This window comes from Erpetoichthys calabaricus, chromosome 1 (genome assembly GCF_900747795.2).
Source record: "Erpetoichthys calabaricus chromosome 1, fErpCal1.3, whole genome shotgun sequence".
Lineage (NCBI taxonomy): Eukaryota > Metazoa > Chordata > Cladistia > Polypteriformes > Polypteridae > Erpetoichthys > Erpetoichthys calabaricus.
Window position 1 is genome coordinate 318,460,311 of NC_041394.2, and position 15,921 is coordinate 318,476,231.

Genomic DNA, 15,921 nt, shown 5'->3' on the forward strand with positions numbered 1-15,921 from the left:
TCGCTCACTCACTCGAACCGGCGCACACTCTCTCTCTTGCTTGCTTGCTTCCTCCTGTAACCTCCGTCTTTCTTTCTCTTTCACTTCTTTTTTCCTCTAACCGTCTCGGGCTTCTCTATATATGCAGAGAGGACATAGCAGCTGCAGCCCATTAGCCACAGGAACAATCACGGATGTGGGCAGTCTCTCACCTGTGCACTTAGGTGAGAAACGCCCGCACCACAGATCGCCCTGTGGCTCGCTACAGTCACCACGCCCCCTTGCTAAGCCGCGGGCACGGTGATTATTTATTTTTAACAAACTGGCCTTTGCTAAAGGAGCTGTGGACCCATAACCCCACAGACACAACCAGAGACAGTGTTTCCCTATCAAAAAAACACCAAATGATGTCACCCCATCTCCAGACACTTATTCAACTGGACACGGTTCTGGTGCCTCGTGATGGCCAAACAGGTTTTGCTCGTTTCTTAGTTACATGTAGGCTGATGAATTCCTGTAAATAAAATGAAGACTAATTCAAGTGTTAAGTTAAGCTTTGGGTAGTATGGAGGTGTAGTGGGCAGTGCTACTGTAGGACAACTACTTAATTCTCACACTCACTGAATGGAGTTTAGATGTTCCTCTGTCTGTGGGGGTCTTCTGTTTTTTTGGCCCCCTAATATCAGATTAATTGGTGGTTACATTTCACCCAATAAGAGCTTCACTGTGCCTTGATCAATTAGCAATGTGATTGGTCTCAGGACAGGTCCTCGTTCTTCATTGCTTTGAGCTCTCGGACCCCTGACAGGAGATCTGGGACACAAATGCTGGCAAGCCAAAGTGACATCTGTAGCCGCACTACTGTGGAGTGAAAGCTTCAACTCCTAGCAATGGCTCTGACTGGTCATCTGCTGAGGCTGCAGGGGCTGCTGGGGACAAGGAGGCCAGTTCTGCAGGAAGGAAAGTCTTTGTTGTTTTGTGTCTTGAGTTGCCTGTCTGTTTGCCTTCTCATTTTTCAGGTTTTGTTGTGTCCTGGATCGTCTCCTGTTTTCTGTGTATGGACCGTCTGGTGTCTCCCTGCTGCATGTGTACTGTCTGAGGATTAGTTGTGGACCTGTGAAGAAAGGAGTGCTCCTGATCCCATTCACACGCCATCATCTCATCAGGAAATACCGGTAGGACTGACCTTTACATTCATATACAGCGTGTTGATCTCTGGACAATCTAATTCCAGCATTTCACTTCATCAGTTGCCATTTTCATGGACTTCATAGTGTGTGGTTTTTGTTAGTGGTTTGTAATTGACGAGTTTGTGATAATTGTGTATCGCCGTAAGGGGAACTGGGTTGGGATTGTTATAGTTTGTATAGTTATATTTCATTGATTATTGGTTACTACTGTCTTCTATTTCTATTTTATTACCGGTTGCTTTTTTGTCTCTGTGAGGGAGTGTGTGTGTGAGTCGGGCCAAGGCTGGGTGCGTTCCTGGGATCCCCTCTGAAAAAGTAAATAAGTCACCGTCATATCGACGGTGTGAATCCTAGCTGGGTTTTAAGTCCACTTCACATCTATTGATGTCTCAAAATGCATCAGAAGATATCGGGAAATGCATTTAAGGCGTTTTAACATGAAGTACAGATAGCTGAATATACCAATATATCAATACATCTTAAAATGACTATCTGTAAAAATGAGACTTCCTGCCCTTTGTGAATCGTGAATTGCACAGGAAGCTGTTGTAAGATACCTTGAAGCGCATTTCAGATTTCTCCTAACAGTCCAGATGTTAGTTTCAGATGTATGGAAACATAATCAATGCATCTTAAAATGCATTTCAGATAACTTCACGTTGACTTGCATTATGATAGCTCATTCTCTGCTCCATTTCACATATCAATGGATTCCAAGATATCTTTAAAACGACAGGAGGCTGCTTCAAGATACAGTAAATGAATGTTTGCTATGTGAAAGATAATTCCAGATACCTCAAATCCAATTCCAGAAACTGCAAAATAACATCCCATCCATTTTTCAGATATTGGTAATGCATTTCATGATATCTCAAAATAACTTGCTGCCGATTTCGAGATATCTCAGACACATGTCAAAAATATGTTAAAACACACAAAGAATATGGGATTGAACAGGAGATCATTAATGCGTTTCAGAGACCTTAAAAATGCATCAATGGTCAATGTGAGATTTCCCAAAACGGATTTAAGATATATTTGCAAAGCACAGGAAGTTATTTTGAGAAATCCAAAAATGTATTTGAGATATCTTGACACATGTTGTAGATGCTTTTGAATGTAAAAGAATTGATTTTAAGATAAAATCTAAAAAGCTTTAGTGCATTTCACCGTATCTGAGATACTAAGATACTGTATGCCTAAATATTGCCTTGGCTTGACATACACAAATGTATCTGTAGGCTTCTCGTGGAATGTACAAACCCATAGCCACGATCAGGTAGGAATTCCTGATTTTGTTACCCATACTGGAAGGTGGAAAGTCTTCACTATAATGAAAGGTTCATCCAAAATGGCAGGATCTCTGCACTCTGTCCTGTGTGATGGAAGAGAAACATGGCTGCCGATGTAATATTGTTGAGTTGTGAAATTTGTTATTTGGTGGCATAGAAGCTAGTAATGCATCCTGGGTTTGAAACCTATGCCTGGTGTTATTCTGTGTGGACCAGCATCCACCCCAAAACAAGTAGGTTAGGTTAATTGCTGACTCTATACTGGCCTGATGGGAATGTGAGCGTGTGTGGGCTCAGTGATGACCTGGTCCCGGTCTTGCTTCCAGTGCTATCTGGATGGGCTCCAGCCCCTGCATTGGATTATGGAGAATTGTGCAGTTACGTTACGTTGTGTAGTTGTAAGTCATCTCGTTGAATGTCACCTGCCATCAAAGCAGAGGCCCATACGCCATCACTTGAGGCTGTGCTCGATGGTAAAACTCATCAGAAAACCGAAGTACCTCGCCGAGTGTGAATGAGTGCCACTAAGTCTCAGTGTTAACTCTCAGCGTTGCCTTCATTGGTTAAGGCATCAGGCAAATGAATGGCACTTGGCCTTCAAATCCGCTACCTGCCTGGGACCGGCCATTTCTTTTGTGAATGACAACTGTCAAAGCAGAGGTGAACCCTGCACCCAAATGCACGGACATTTGCAGTGAGCTTGAAAAAGGCTTTGGAAAAGAAAGAGCGGAGCCACAAGTGCCACCGATGTGCGGCTAATCTACCAAATCAGCGAATGGCGTGGGCACCTAGGAGCTCACCTAACAACATCCTTTATTGTTGAGTGTGTTTGCTTTTATTACCTGTTAATAAGTTCATTGAATAATCACACAATTTACCTAATTAACAAATTAAGGCAGTTTTCAAGTATTCATTCACTTGTTTTTGATTTTCAGATTTGCTTATTGTTATATGATGTATTCATTTTGTAATTTACACATTTAGTCATATTTGACCGCGTTTACATGCATTTATAGATGAAGACGTTGTCAAGTTCTTATTACACTCCTGCACAAAAACATCTGTGCAATTTCCAGATTTAGGTGTGTGCCGACTCTGGTTTTGGTCTCTAGCACACATTGTTTCCACGAGATATCAGATTTAGTGAAAATTATTCAACTGTTGATTGTTAAAAAAAATAAGTTTCTTTTATGGCATCATATTCTGAGCTTGAAAGACAATATATCTAAAGTATATTTTGAGCTGAAAAATGGTGGACTTTAGTTGAGGTGGAAACAACCCAAAATCAAGTATTAGCTGCACATTTGTTGCTCTAAATTAATATTTTTTTCTCTTATTCTTTCAAATTTGCCAGAAATGAATATTAAGAAGGTTAGAAAGACGCCCTTTTTTTACTGTCCAGAAGAGAGAAAGCTGTGTTAACAGACGCCTGTTGGTCATTTCGCTGTGAAACATCTTCAGAGGATTATAAAATGAAAATCACTACCAAGACACTACTTTTTTGTAAGCAATAATTGTATTTAAAAGAATGATACGTGTAACCTCCATCTCTGAAACACTGGATGAGGTAGAGCAGTTCCATTGCCGGATTTGAATTCAATACCCTCAGATCTACAAGGAACACTTAAAATGAAGCTCACAGACTTACCCCACTAGTAGATAGCAAACACCTTTCTCATGGCTACTTACCTTCTCTGGATCAAACTTGCTGGCTCACTTCAGAATAAATGGTACAAACTAAAAACCTTTCCACCGTATAAAGATGTCTTGTTTCTCCTCTTCTGTTCACCACTGCTGCTGAATGTCCCCTCCATTGTGCTGCACACTACTTTGGAGGACCACTGGAATAGAAAGGAGTGCCAGTCCATCACAAGGCCCGCTCTCTGCTGTCTGGAGTACCAAAGAAACCCACAATGGTGTGGGCAACCCATGCAGATCTGCGCAAACCGCATGTCTGTCCGCGATGTATGCATACAAGTTTAATCCGATACGCCTGTGCCCATTCATCTGGCTCCTGAAGGGTGGCAGCGGGAGTACAGCTATATGCAGCATAGCATAAACATGACAAAGAAATCCAAATAATTTGGAAGGGCCGTATTTATTTTTTGACAAATAATACACATTTCATACCATGAGGTCAGGCTAACTCCAACCAAGAGCAGATGTTGTAAGGCCCCAGAGACAGGTGGACACTCCTGTAAACTACTTCATAGTCACAGACGGAGAGACCCAAATCGGTGTGAATGACATTACAGGAGAGACTCATCAACATCAAAACAAAGACTGGTACCACTGCTGGATCAAGACCACCCCCGTGTTCCGGGTCACGTGACGCTAATCACACACAGTGCAGTTTTTTTCTAACAAAGCCTTCCGACGCTCTTCAGACACACACAGATGCCATAATGGTAACCACTTCAGTCTGCGATGGCTGTGTGTGACCACAAGGAGCCAATTCACGATTACAGACCCAAGAAACACACGGGTATGAGAATGATGAGGTGGGGCCTCGACTAAGGTGCTACATACAGAATGACACGAAGACGAGGGACCTGCAGAGGAATACTGCATATTGCATAGGATATTGTCAGGTATTCGGACGTTGACTGGCGTGTACGCACTGCACTTTATGGACGGCAGTTAAACAGCATATCCACACAGACAGACTCGCACATATACATATATCCATCTGTCTCTGAAAAAAAAACGACCCTGTTAAGATTTTATGGTTTAGCACATTTCCGCACCCTAGCAGACAGGAGCCACCTCAGTCACAGTGCTTAGTGTTGCCGACAGGGGTCAGACTTTCATTTGTGCCCCAGTCACCTGACCGTCTGTCCTCACGTCCACGTGTGTTTTCTCGGCCCACTCTGCTTGTTATTTCTAACTGACCCTCTGTGAGTGAGTGAGGGTGGGTGGGTTGCACGAATGTGTGCTGCTATGGCCGGACATTCCATTGGCTCTCTGCAGTTCCATAATGTAACAAGCAGCTCCAAAGACAGAAAAAAGATATATTAAGAAAAAAAAAATTTAAATGATCCAATATGCAACAACTTTACATGAAACCTGCATGCAAGGCCTTGCTTCTTTAACTTGCAATGCAGTAAACTACTGGAGAAATGAAGGAATCTCTCAGATTACCTGGAAGTGTGCAGGCCCACTGCTCCATACAGAACTGACCAAATTCCGTCCCATCGTCGTATATTAAACCATAAAGTCTTAATAGGGTGTGTTCTGGACCATACAATACCTCAATACATGATGAACTAAGTAGAAGTTACGAAGAGCACGCTTCACTTCAGTCTTGACAACTTTTATAGTTTGGTTAAAAAAACTTGAGAGAAAACTATCTGAAGTTACCATATCACAAAGAACAAACCCGCTTAATCCAGTTTTGCGTCACGGGGCGCGAGTCAATTTGATACGTTAATCAAAAGTAATAGAAAATCACTATTGTGCAAAATTCAAGATCAGTTATCATGAGAGATGCTTCAGAAGGTTTCATTTCTTGCAGTCCAGACTTTTACAAGTCCATCCTTTTCCTTCCAAGTTCAATGAAGCGCCGGAGAGAGAAGAAGCGGTCATGAAAATGGATTGTGGGTGGTGTTGTACTCCAGCTAATGGAGGACGTGACGCTTTGCAGATTTCGTCTAACCGTTGTGTGAGCTCTAGCGGTCCATTAGCTATAATTTGTGTTGTGCCTGCGTGTGCAAGTGCGTGGTTGAACACATACAGTAGATACGCACGCGTGCACATACTTGGGGTGGACTCTTTATGACATCGCTCACGGCTTTGGGATGAGAGCAGCTTTCCTTTAACTTCTCAGGCAATCCTCACTTTCAATCTGCTGGTGTGTTTGTGAAGTCAGAGACACTGTGAAAGGTCCGAAGTCAGACCGTCCCTTCCCTCCGCCAGGTCTCCTGCACACCAGCGACTTAACCAACTAGGCTGAAGGAAGGTCACCACTCCACAGTGTCCATTAGGCAGTTGTGTAGTCGGCTACAGCAGATATTTGCAGAACTGTAAAGTCTCTCTTTAAAAAGCGTACTGCACAGTACACACTTCAGATGTTTGTAATACACGTTAAAAAAGCGAAACAAAAGAAATACTTGTAATACATAAATTATTTGTAAAAAATAGAGATGTTCTTTTGTATATACAACAACGAACAAACATCTGTATGAGTAAAGCACATACTCAATTTTTAGGCACTCTACACCTATACTTTGAAACTTTTGTTTGTTTTGTTTTTTCTTAATAAATTCTTTTGAGTGCAGCACAGCTCAGCTACAGTGTCCACGAGTTCTGGAAAGTGCTACACTGAGAGAAAAGTACAAACATGAAGAAAACATTTGAGGGTTTTGCCCATACTGCAATCGGCAGTGGAAAAAAACGAATGCACTGCCTTTTGGGTCTTTGTCAGATGCAACTGTGTCCCCCAAAACATTAACATGTTGACAAACTGCACAAAATGAAAGCGGCAAGGGAAATGGATGCAGCTCCTTTGTAGCCTGCAGTGTGCGATAGCGGAAAGGCCAAGGCAAGAGGGAGAAGTGAAGTCCCCCGCTGTACAAATCGGCGTTCTAATCGATGTCCAGAAGTTAGGAATCGTTAAACAACACTCTGGCAAATACAACTTAACACATTTTGTCCTGGATTCAAAAATAACTCGGGACTCGACCCACTGGGTGGGAGGCAATGGGAATGGGAAGCACATTTTCTTTTCTGGTTAGGTTTGCCAGAATATTTATAACGATTCTTACACCTCTGCCGTTCTTTACAATTTGATGGCTACTAAGAGTGTGATGTTGGATGGGTAAAAATTTGAGGGACGAAATGGAGTGCAGCATAATAATACAACAGAAGCTTCAACATGTTTGCCTGCTCCCTTGGAATCCACCTGGCGTGGTGCCATTTTTGCCAGGACATAAAGGACTCCCGATGAACGGAATTCTCAGGCACCAGGAGACCACCTATGAAAATTAGAAAAGGCAATAAATCCAGCGTGCAATAGGGACGATCCCTTTGGATTCTGTCATGTATGAAAGAGCAAGGATGAACCTTTTATGGCACGTGGTTTCAACTCCAAAACGAGGCATTTAGGAACAAACAAGTTAATTACAAACACATGGAGAATTTGGATTAAAGATCTCGATTTCTTGCATATACTGTTTTTTAAAATTAAAAACTCCATTAAAAAGAGGTATAAAAAAATGAGAGGAAATGTTTGTCATGGGATTAAATAATCACAAATTTGGTAACTACACCACAGCAGGATCCTTGAACATAAGCCATTTTATGGCTGCTGACATATATACATATAAACATATATATATATATATATATATATATCACTCTTTTTTTCTACTTTAGAAGAATCCATTATGTTTAAACCTTTTATTTCTGAAAAATGACAAGCATCTCCTGCTGGGGTGGGGGGGAAATGGATGGTGATTGACTGGATACAGCACAGATAGTCCAGAAATCTGCTTGAAAAGGGATCAATGGTTTCTGGCAGGCAGGTTCTGTTAGTCCTGGTAGCCATCAGTGCCGAAGTGTGCTGGATGCCCTAAAGTAGGACAGGAATTTATAGCAGAGGCTGACCACAAAGTACCATATATTGCGAGCCATCTGCGATCGGGCAATGAAGATGCGCCAAATGAACACCAGCAGGATGGTATTGAAGGCATAGCGAATGTTCCTCAACCTGGAAGTAAAACAAGAATAAAGAAACTGAGTTAAAAGTAAGCCGTCACCAAAGGCTTTAACACGCGTTCACTGGTTTTATTAATAGCACCTTTCCTTTTAGTCAAATTGAGGGTCATTCAGTGAGTGAGGGGCACCCAGTCTTGGAGCAGATGGTCAGTATGCATGAATGTTCTATTATAGTCATATGAAAAAGTTCAGGAACCCCTCTCAGCCTGCATAATAATTTACTCTTTCAACAAAAAACGATAACAGTGGTATGTCTTTCACTTCCTAGGAGTACTGGGGTGTTTCCAAACAAAGATTTTTAGTGAAGCAGTATTTAGTTGTATGAAATTAAATCAAATGTGAAAAACTGGCTGTGCAAAAATGTGGGTCCCCTTGTAATTTTGCTGATTTGAATGCATGTAACTGCTCAATGCTGATTACTTGCAACACCAAATTGGTTGGATTAGCTCGTTAAGCCTTGAACTTCATAGACAGGCGTGTCCAATCATGAGAAAAGGTATTTAAATTGCTCAATTGCAAGTTGTGCTTCCCTTTGACTCTCCTCTGAAGAGTGACAACATGGGATCCTCAAAACAACTCTCAAAAGATCTGAAAACAAAGATTGTTCAGTCTCATGGTTTAGGGGAAGGCTACAAAAAGCTCTCAGAGGTTTAAACTGTCAGTTTCAACTGTAAAGAATGTAATCAGGAAATGGAAGGCCACAGGCACAGTTGCTGTTAAACCCAGCAGGTCTGGCAGGCCAAGAAAAATACAGGAGCGGCATATGCGCAGGATTGTGAGAATGGTGACAGACATCCCACAGATCACCTCCAAAGACCTGCAAGAACATCTTGCTGCAGATGGTGTATCTGTGCATCGTTTTACAATTCAGCGCAATTTGCACAAAGAACATCTGAATGGCAGGGTGATGAGAAAGAAGCCCTTTCTGCACTCAGGCCACAAACAGAGTTGCTTGTTGTATGTAAATGCTCATTTAGACAAGCCAGATTCATTTTGGAACAAAGTGCTTTGGACTGATGAGACAAAAATTGAGTTATTTGGTCATAACAAAAAGCCCTTTGCATGGCGGAAGAAGAACACCGCATTCCAAGAAAAACACCTGCTACCTATTGTCAAATTTGGTGGAGGTTCCATCATGCTGTGGGGCTGTGTGGCTAGTTCAGGGACTGGGGCCCTTGTTAAAGTCAAGGGTCGGATGAATTTAACCCAATATCAACAAATTCTTCAGGATAATGTTCAGGCATCAGTCACAAAGTTGAAGTTAAGCAGGGGTTGGATATTCCAACAAGACAATGACCCAAAACACAGTTCGAAATCTACAAAGGCATTCATGCAGAGGGAGAAGTACAATGTTCTGGAATGGCCGTCACAGTCCCCTGACTTGAATATCATCAAAAATCTATAGGATGATTTGAAGCAGGCTGTCCATGCTCAGCAGCCATCAAATTTAACTGAACTGGAGAGATTTTGTATGGAAGAATGGTCAAAAATACCTCCATCCAGAATCCAGACACTCATCAAAGGCTATAGGAGGCGTCTAGAGGCTGTTATATTTGCAAAAGGAGGCTCAGCTAAGTATTGATGTAATATCTCTGTTGGGGTGCCCAAATTTATGCACCTGTCTAATTTTGTTATGATGCATATTGCATATTTTCTGTTAATCCAATAAACTTAATGTCACTGCTGAAATACTACTGTTTCCATAAGGCATGTCATATATTAAAAGGAAGTTGCTACTTTGAACGCTCAGCCAATGATAAACAAAAATCCAAAGAATTAAGAGGGGTTCCCAAACTTTTTCATATGACTGTATAGTAGGGGCCTTTAAACAGGCTCTAAACTCCAAAGCAAGGACATCCCTTTTGCTAATGACAACTTTTGACATATTACCCAGTACGAAAGATAAATAAAAAGAGAATGTAAAATAGCATCAACACTGAAACATCAAATTTGAATTTGTACCCGCAGTTTTTGGTAGTCCTGTTTTTTGACACTTTATGTAAGTCTTCTTTCAAGAATTACATCCCTACAATATTTTAGAAGCATGCCTTTTTCTAAACACTTTGCACATTGTTGATTTCAAACAGTCTGCATTGAAGGAATGTGCGCTGCTCCTTTCAAACCAGAGTTCTAGGGGATGTGACCAAGATGGCGGCTGGAAAATGGTGATGTCTGCAATTGCCTGATCAGTACACTGTGGACTTGGACATAAAGTTGTGTTTGTTAGACGAGTGGTTCTGAAAGTGGAGACATACCTCCATGGGTATGCAAAGACCCGCAAACTGGTAGGTAAAATGTGTTAAAATGAATGGTGGATTTTATAATATAACATTTCTTCAATCACTACTTGTTATGTGTGGAGAGCTTCAGAGGTTTAGCAGATATTTATACTACAAAACAACAAAAAGGTTACTTTGCATGTTTAAATATTATTAGCATTAAGCTGTGTGTCTTGTGATGAGATGCCTGCTGCTTTTTAAAAGCCTGTGGTTGCTTTCCTTCCAGAGCTAGAGGTGTTCATCTAGGCACAGGCAGTAAACAGCTGAACTAAAATACTTACAGGATGGATTTAAATTAAAAAACAAAAAAACCCCATTTTACTAGTATTTTAAAAATGTGAGGAAAACATATAAACCTTAAATATGTCTTATTACAAAACATGTACATTTTTGCATGCAAGCAAAAAAGGGAAATTTGATTTTCTCTCTGCATATTTGTGCCTTAATATTTACGTGAGCTTGTATGGGCATTGTGTGTAATAAGTGAGTGTACCCCTTTATAAATATCGCCTACAGTGCTGGATGGTTCACCCAATTTGTGAGTTCATGTGGGCTGCAGCCTCCTGCAACTCTGCATTGGATTAAGCAGGCTTGGCAAGATAGGAATTTTGAAAATTGGTAATTTAAAACAGGGAGGAAGTAGGAAAAAGTCTCGTCTTGTCCTGTGTTTGCTCCACGGCGGTCAGTTCAAACCAGGGAGAAATAAATACCTACTATGAAATCTATTTGAGTAGCTGTGTGCTAACAAGAATTTGTAATGGATAAACCGGCGTGTTTGTGTGCACAATTTAATACTTTATTGCAGTGGCGTAGCTCGAGTTCGTGCCGCTCAGGGCGGGGCGATGCTTTAACTTACTGCCCTCCAACATATCTGAATATGTTAACCTATCTAAATAGAAAATTAAAATGGTGTATAGAGAAAAATTACGATAAATTTTGCATTGATGTATTCCTATATAGAGAAACAACATTAATTTTCCACATATAATTATTTATAAGCATCAACTAGACAAGAATATAGTATAGACACACTGATAAGCCATGTTCTAATTATTAGTTTAATATAATTATGCTGCGAAAACCAGAACCAGTGTAGTGTACAAGTGATAGGTGGGGATGTTATCTGCGCAGAGCAAAAACGCATTCGGATTGATAACGAAACGAAATTTATAAATTGTAAATTAGTTGTTTATCTAACCTAGAAATTGTTATCTGTGTAATGTTTATGTTTATTTTAGTTATTGTCTCAGAAATTTCAACTGCTGTGTCTGATGCCGTCATAGAAGGACAGTCTAAAAATTGTTTTTGAAACATTTGTGGATAAAAATGAGAGAATTTTACTTTTTTCATTCATGAGTGGTATTTTTCCGAACCCTGCTGCTTACACGTGAAGTGTTCTGAGCCTTTTGGCCAATAATGCCACTTGGGGCGGACCGTCCTTTCCTAGCTACACCACTGCTTTCTTGATGCTATGAATTATATAAATAAATGCTACTATTGTATATAAAAGCTTAATAAATAAATTAATATATGTTGTGTGAAAATGCACATTAATGATCTATCAATACTGTATGTATACCACATGGAATTGTACATGTATTTAGTAGAGATGTCAGCTGGGCTTGGAATACAGTAATCCCTCCTCCATCGCGGGGGTTGCATTCAAGAATCCCCCGCGAAATAGGAAAATCCGCGAAGTAGAAACCATATGTTTATATGGTTATTTTTATATTGTCATGCTTGTGTCACAGATTTGCGCAGAAACATAGGAGGTTGTAGAGAGGCAGGAACGTTATTCAAACACTGCAAACAAACATTTGTCTCTTTTTCAAAAGTTTAAACTGTGCTCCATGACAAGACAGAGATGACAGTTCAGTCTCACAATTAAAAGAATGCAAACATATCTTCCTCTTTAAAGGAGTGTGTGTCAGGAGCAGATAATGTCAAAGAGATAGAGAGAAAAAAGCAAACAAATCAATAGGGCTGTTTGGCTTTTAAGTATGCGAAGCACCACATGGCACAAAGCTGTTGCAATGAGGCAGCTCACACCCCCTCTGTCAGGAGCAGAGAAAGAGAGAGAGAGAGAGAGACAGAGAAAAACAAACAATCAAAAATCAATACGTGCCCTTCGAGCTTTTAGGTATGCGAAGCACAGCGCAGCATGTCGCTTCACGAAGCAGCTGCACGGAAGGGAGCAACGTGAAGATAATCTTTCAGCATTTTTAGATGAGCGTCCGTATCATCTAGGTGTGCAAACAGCCCTCCTGCTCAATCCCCCTCCGTCAGGATCAGAGAATGTCAGAGCAAGAGAGAGAGAGAGAAAAGTAAAAATCAAAAATCAATACGTGCTGTTTGATCTTTTAAGTATGCGAAGCACCATGCGGGAAGCATATCGCTTGACAAAGCAGCCACATGTAAGCCCAGCAAGGATGGCAGCAATGTGAAGGTAATCTTTCAGCGTTTTTTGAGGAGCGGCCGTATCCTCTAGGGGTGCGAAGAGCCCCCGTGCTCACAATATATTTGAGGAGTTTTATTTAATAGGTAATACGCGCTCTGGTTGGGTAGCTTCTCAACCATCTGCCAATAGCGTCCCTTGTATGAAATCAACTGGGCAAACCAACTGAGGAAGCATGTACCAGAAATTAAAAGACCCATTGTCCACAGAAATACGCGAACCAGCAAAAAATCCGCGATATATATTTAAATATGCTTACATATAAAATCCGAGATAGAGTGAAGCCGCGAAAGTCGAAGCGCGATATAGCGAGGGATTACTGTAATGTGCCTCAAGCCAACTGTGACCAACAACTTATTTCAGATGAACTGAACAATTTCATATAACTGACTAACATGGCAATGCCTAACTTTTTACTAGTAACAATATAAATGAAATGACTAAACAAATGTGTTTCAATTGTAATATTAATTAAAATGGTATCATTAACTGAAAAATTTGCACTGACCAAAAATACGATTTGCTTTGCTTTGTGAGGTGTTGGGAAAAATATACACGGTGCACTAAGAAAAGTGCCAGATATTTTGAATCTTTACTTTAGCTCTGTGACGTGTTAATATCAACCAAATTCAAATAGTCTACTGCCATATTTGGAGGTTTGTGTTAAGTGGTAGCAGTGACTTCTGCCTCTCTTTCCTCAGATACCATTTTGTCCTGCAAGATCCTGGCATTCAGCTCCTCTCTGCAGCCCATACAGTACATCAATAAAGAGCCCCCCAGTGAGCACAGTTTTCATTTCTTGTCTCCTGAACCTTTTACTCCTTCTGTCAACTCCTTCGATATGGAGAATAAGGCAGCCACAGTCAGCTTTCACTCAAAATTAATACACATTTACTTAAAAATTTTACTTCTCTGAAAAGCTGAAGGACTGACCCACCACTTACTTTTTGAGGTGCTGCCTTGCAGCTGGAAGTCCAGACATGTCTTCATTGAGGACATACTTCTTAGTCCCAATGCAGTAGTTCTCAATGTACTCAGGCCAATGCAGCTGGCGAACATCAAAATTAAAAGTCTGCAAAAATAAACAAATAAATAATGCAGAATTTTATTTCAATAGAAGATCCAATCAAATATCCCTGCACTCGAAAGCCATGCTCAGACATGGTATGCAAACGTGGCATTGCTCGAGGGCACCTGTATGTCGGAGGTCTCCCTGAGAATTCTAAAACTGCGTGTCTCAACCTTCATATTGAGACTGAAGATGTCCAAATCATCCTTTAGCGTACACAGTAGTGTGTAGAGACAAAGAACGAGAAGGGTCTGGCTTCAGACCTCCAGCAGGAGACCCCTCAGTGGCTGCTCCTGTCACAGGAGGTGTGAAGTGGAGAATCTTGGCACAGGGTGATGTGTGCATATAGAGGTGGATATGGATGCTGAGGCCACATTTCGCTAAAAAAGCCCAATATCTTAAATTAACAAATGGCTTAGCTAGATCTTTCAATAAAAAAGTTTAGTTTATTATCCATCCATCCATTGTCCAACCCGCTGAATCCGAACACAGGGTCACGGGGGTCTGCTGGAGCCAATCCCAGCCAACACAGGGCACAAGGCAGGAAACAATCCTGGGCAGGGTGCCAACCCACCGCAGGACACACACAAACACACCCACACACCAAGCACACACTAGGGCCAATTTAGAATCACCAATCTACCTAACCTGCATGTCTTTGGACTGTGGGAGGAAACCGGAGCGCCCGGAGGAAACCCACGCAGACACGGGGAGAACATGCAAACTCCACGCAGGGAGGACCCGGGAAGCGAACCCAGGTCCCCAGATCACCCAACTGCGAGGCAGCAGCGCTACCCACTGCGCCACCGTGCCGCCCCTAGTTATGTTATATAATATTATATTATTTCTGCATTTGTATTGTAGCGGAAATCACCTTAAAACTATCCATCCATCCATTTTCCAACCCGCTGAATCCGAACACAGGGTCACGGGGGTCTTCTGGAGCCAATCCCAGCCAACACAGGGCACAAGGCAGGAACCAATCCTGGGCAGGGTGCCAACCCACTGCAGACCCTAAAACTAGTTACAGAGCATATGTGTTTAACCAACTAATATCTGAAAGTTCAATATCACAATTTAATATATAATAATAATTCTTCACATTTTATACAGAGCTTTCTTACAACTCAAAACACTATACATGGCAAGTGGGAAGCACCTAAATCCACCACCAACATTCACCATCATCTTAGATGATGTGCCAGCAGCCATTTTTTGGCCAGACACCTCACCACACATTATCTATTAAACTGTGAAAGGGTGAGAGAGACAGTTGGACAGTTAGGAACAGGGGAAGATTAAGGGGAAAGAATTACCAGGCCAAGGTGGACAATTTAGCCAGAACGTTGGGATTCACCCTACTCCTTGCAAAAGGATACCCAGCAGGGATCTTCAATGACTACAGAAAGTCAGAACCTCGTTTTTACATCTCATCTGAAGGACAGCACAGTGTTCCCATCTCTACACTGGGACATTGAGATCCACATTCAGACTACAGGGATACCACCCTCTGTTAGCCTCTCCTACACCTCTTCCATCAGCAACCCAAGCTTTTCCTTTTCTTATAATATTTCCATTACACAATTTTAGAGTTTCAAGTTTGCCTTGTTAAGTTTGGGGACTTAATACTAGTCAAATGTAGGAAGTTGCTACACAAGGTTTTTTACAAGCATGACAGTCCTGAAGACATCAGAGGAACATCACCGCAGGTCTGAATGAAGGGGAGCCACTTAATGTGGTCTGGGTATCTGATCTTTATGTCCCTGTGATGCCTGCTCTGGGAGGTGTAGAGAACACAGAAGGAGTGATGCGATATTGTGGCCTGGTGGTCTCGGGACGTTGCAGGGAGAGTCCTGCCTCTTTGGGATTTCTATGAATGTTAACATCAAGATGAGGCATGTTAGCTGGGTGAACTGAGGGTTGAGCCAAGACCTTGGCTATA

The 15,921-nt window shown here is 41.5% G+C and overlaps 1 protein-coding gene across 2 annotated transcripts in view; it reads right to left on the bottom strand.

Annotated features, from left to right (window-relative positions):
- Window positions 1-4,831: 4,831 nt before the first annotated feature.
- Window positions 4,832-15,921, bottom strand: part of si:dkey-97m3.1 (fatty acyl-CoA reductase 1) — a 316,542-nt gene continuing 305,452 nt past the window's right edge. For both annotated transcript variants that reach the window (XM_028818035.2, XM_028818027.2), the window contains 2 exons: window positions 13,855-13,982; window positions 4,832-8,168 (listed from right to left, as the gene is read on the bottom strand). In XM_028818035.2, the coding sequence (XP_028673868.1) occupies window positions 8,006-8,168; window positions 13,855-13,982 (291 nt within the window). In that variant the 3' untranslated portion in view covers window positions 4,832-8,005. The remainder of the gene's footprint in view (window positions 8,169-13,854; window positions 13,983-15,921) is intronic.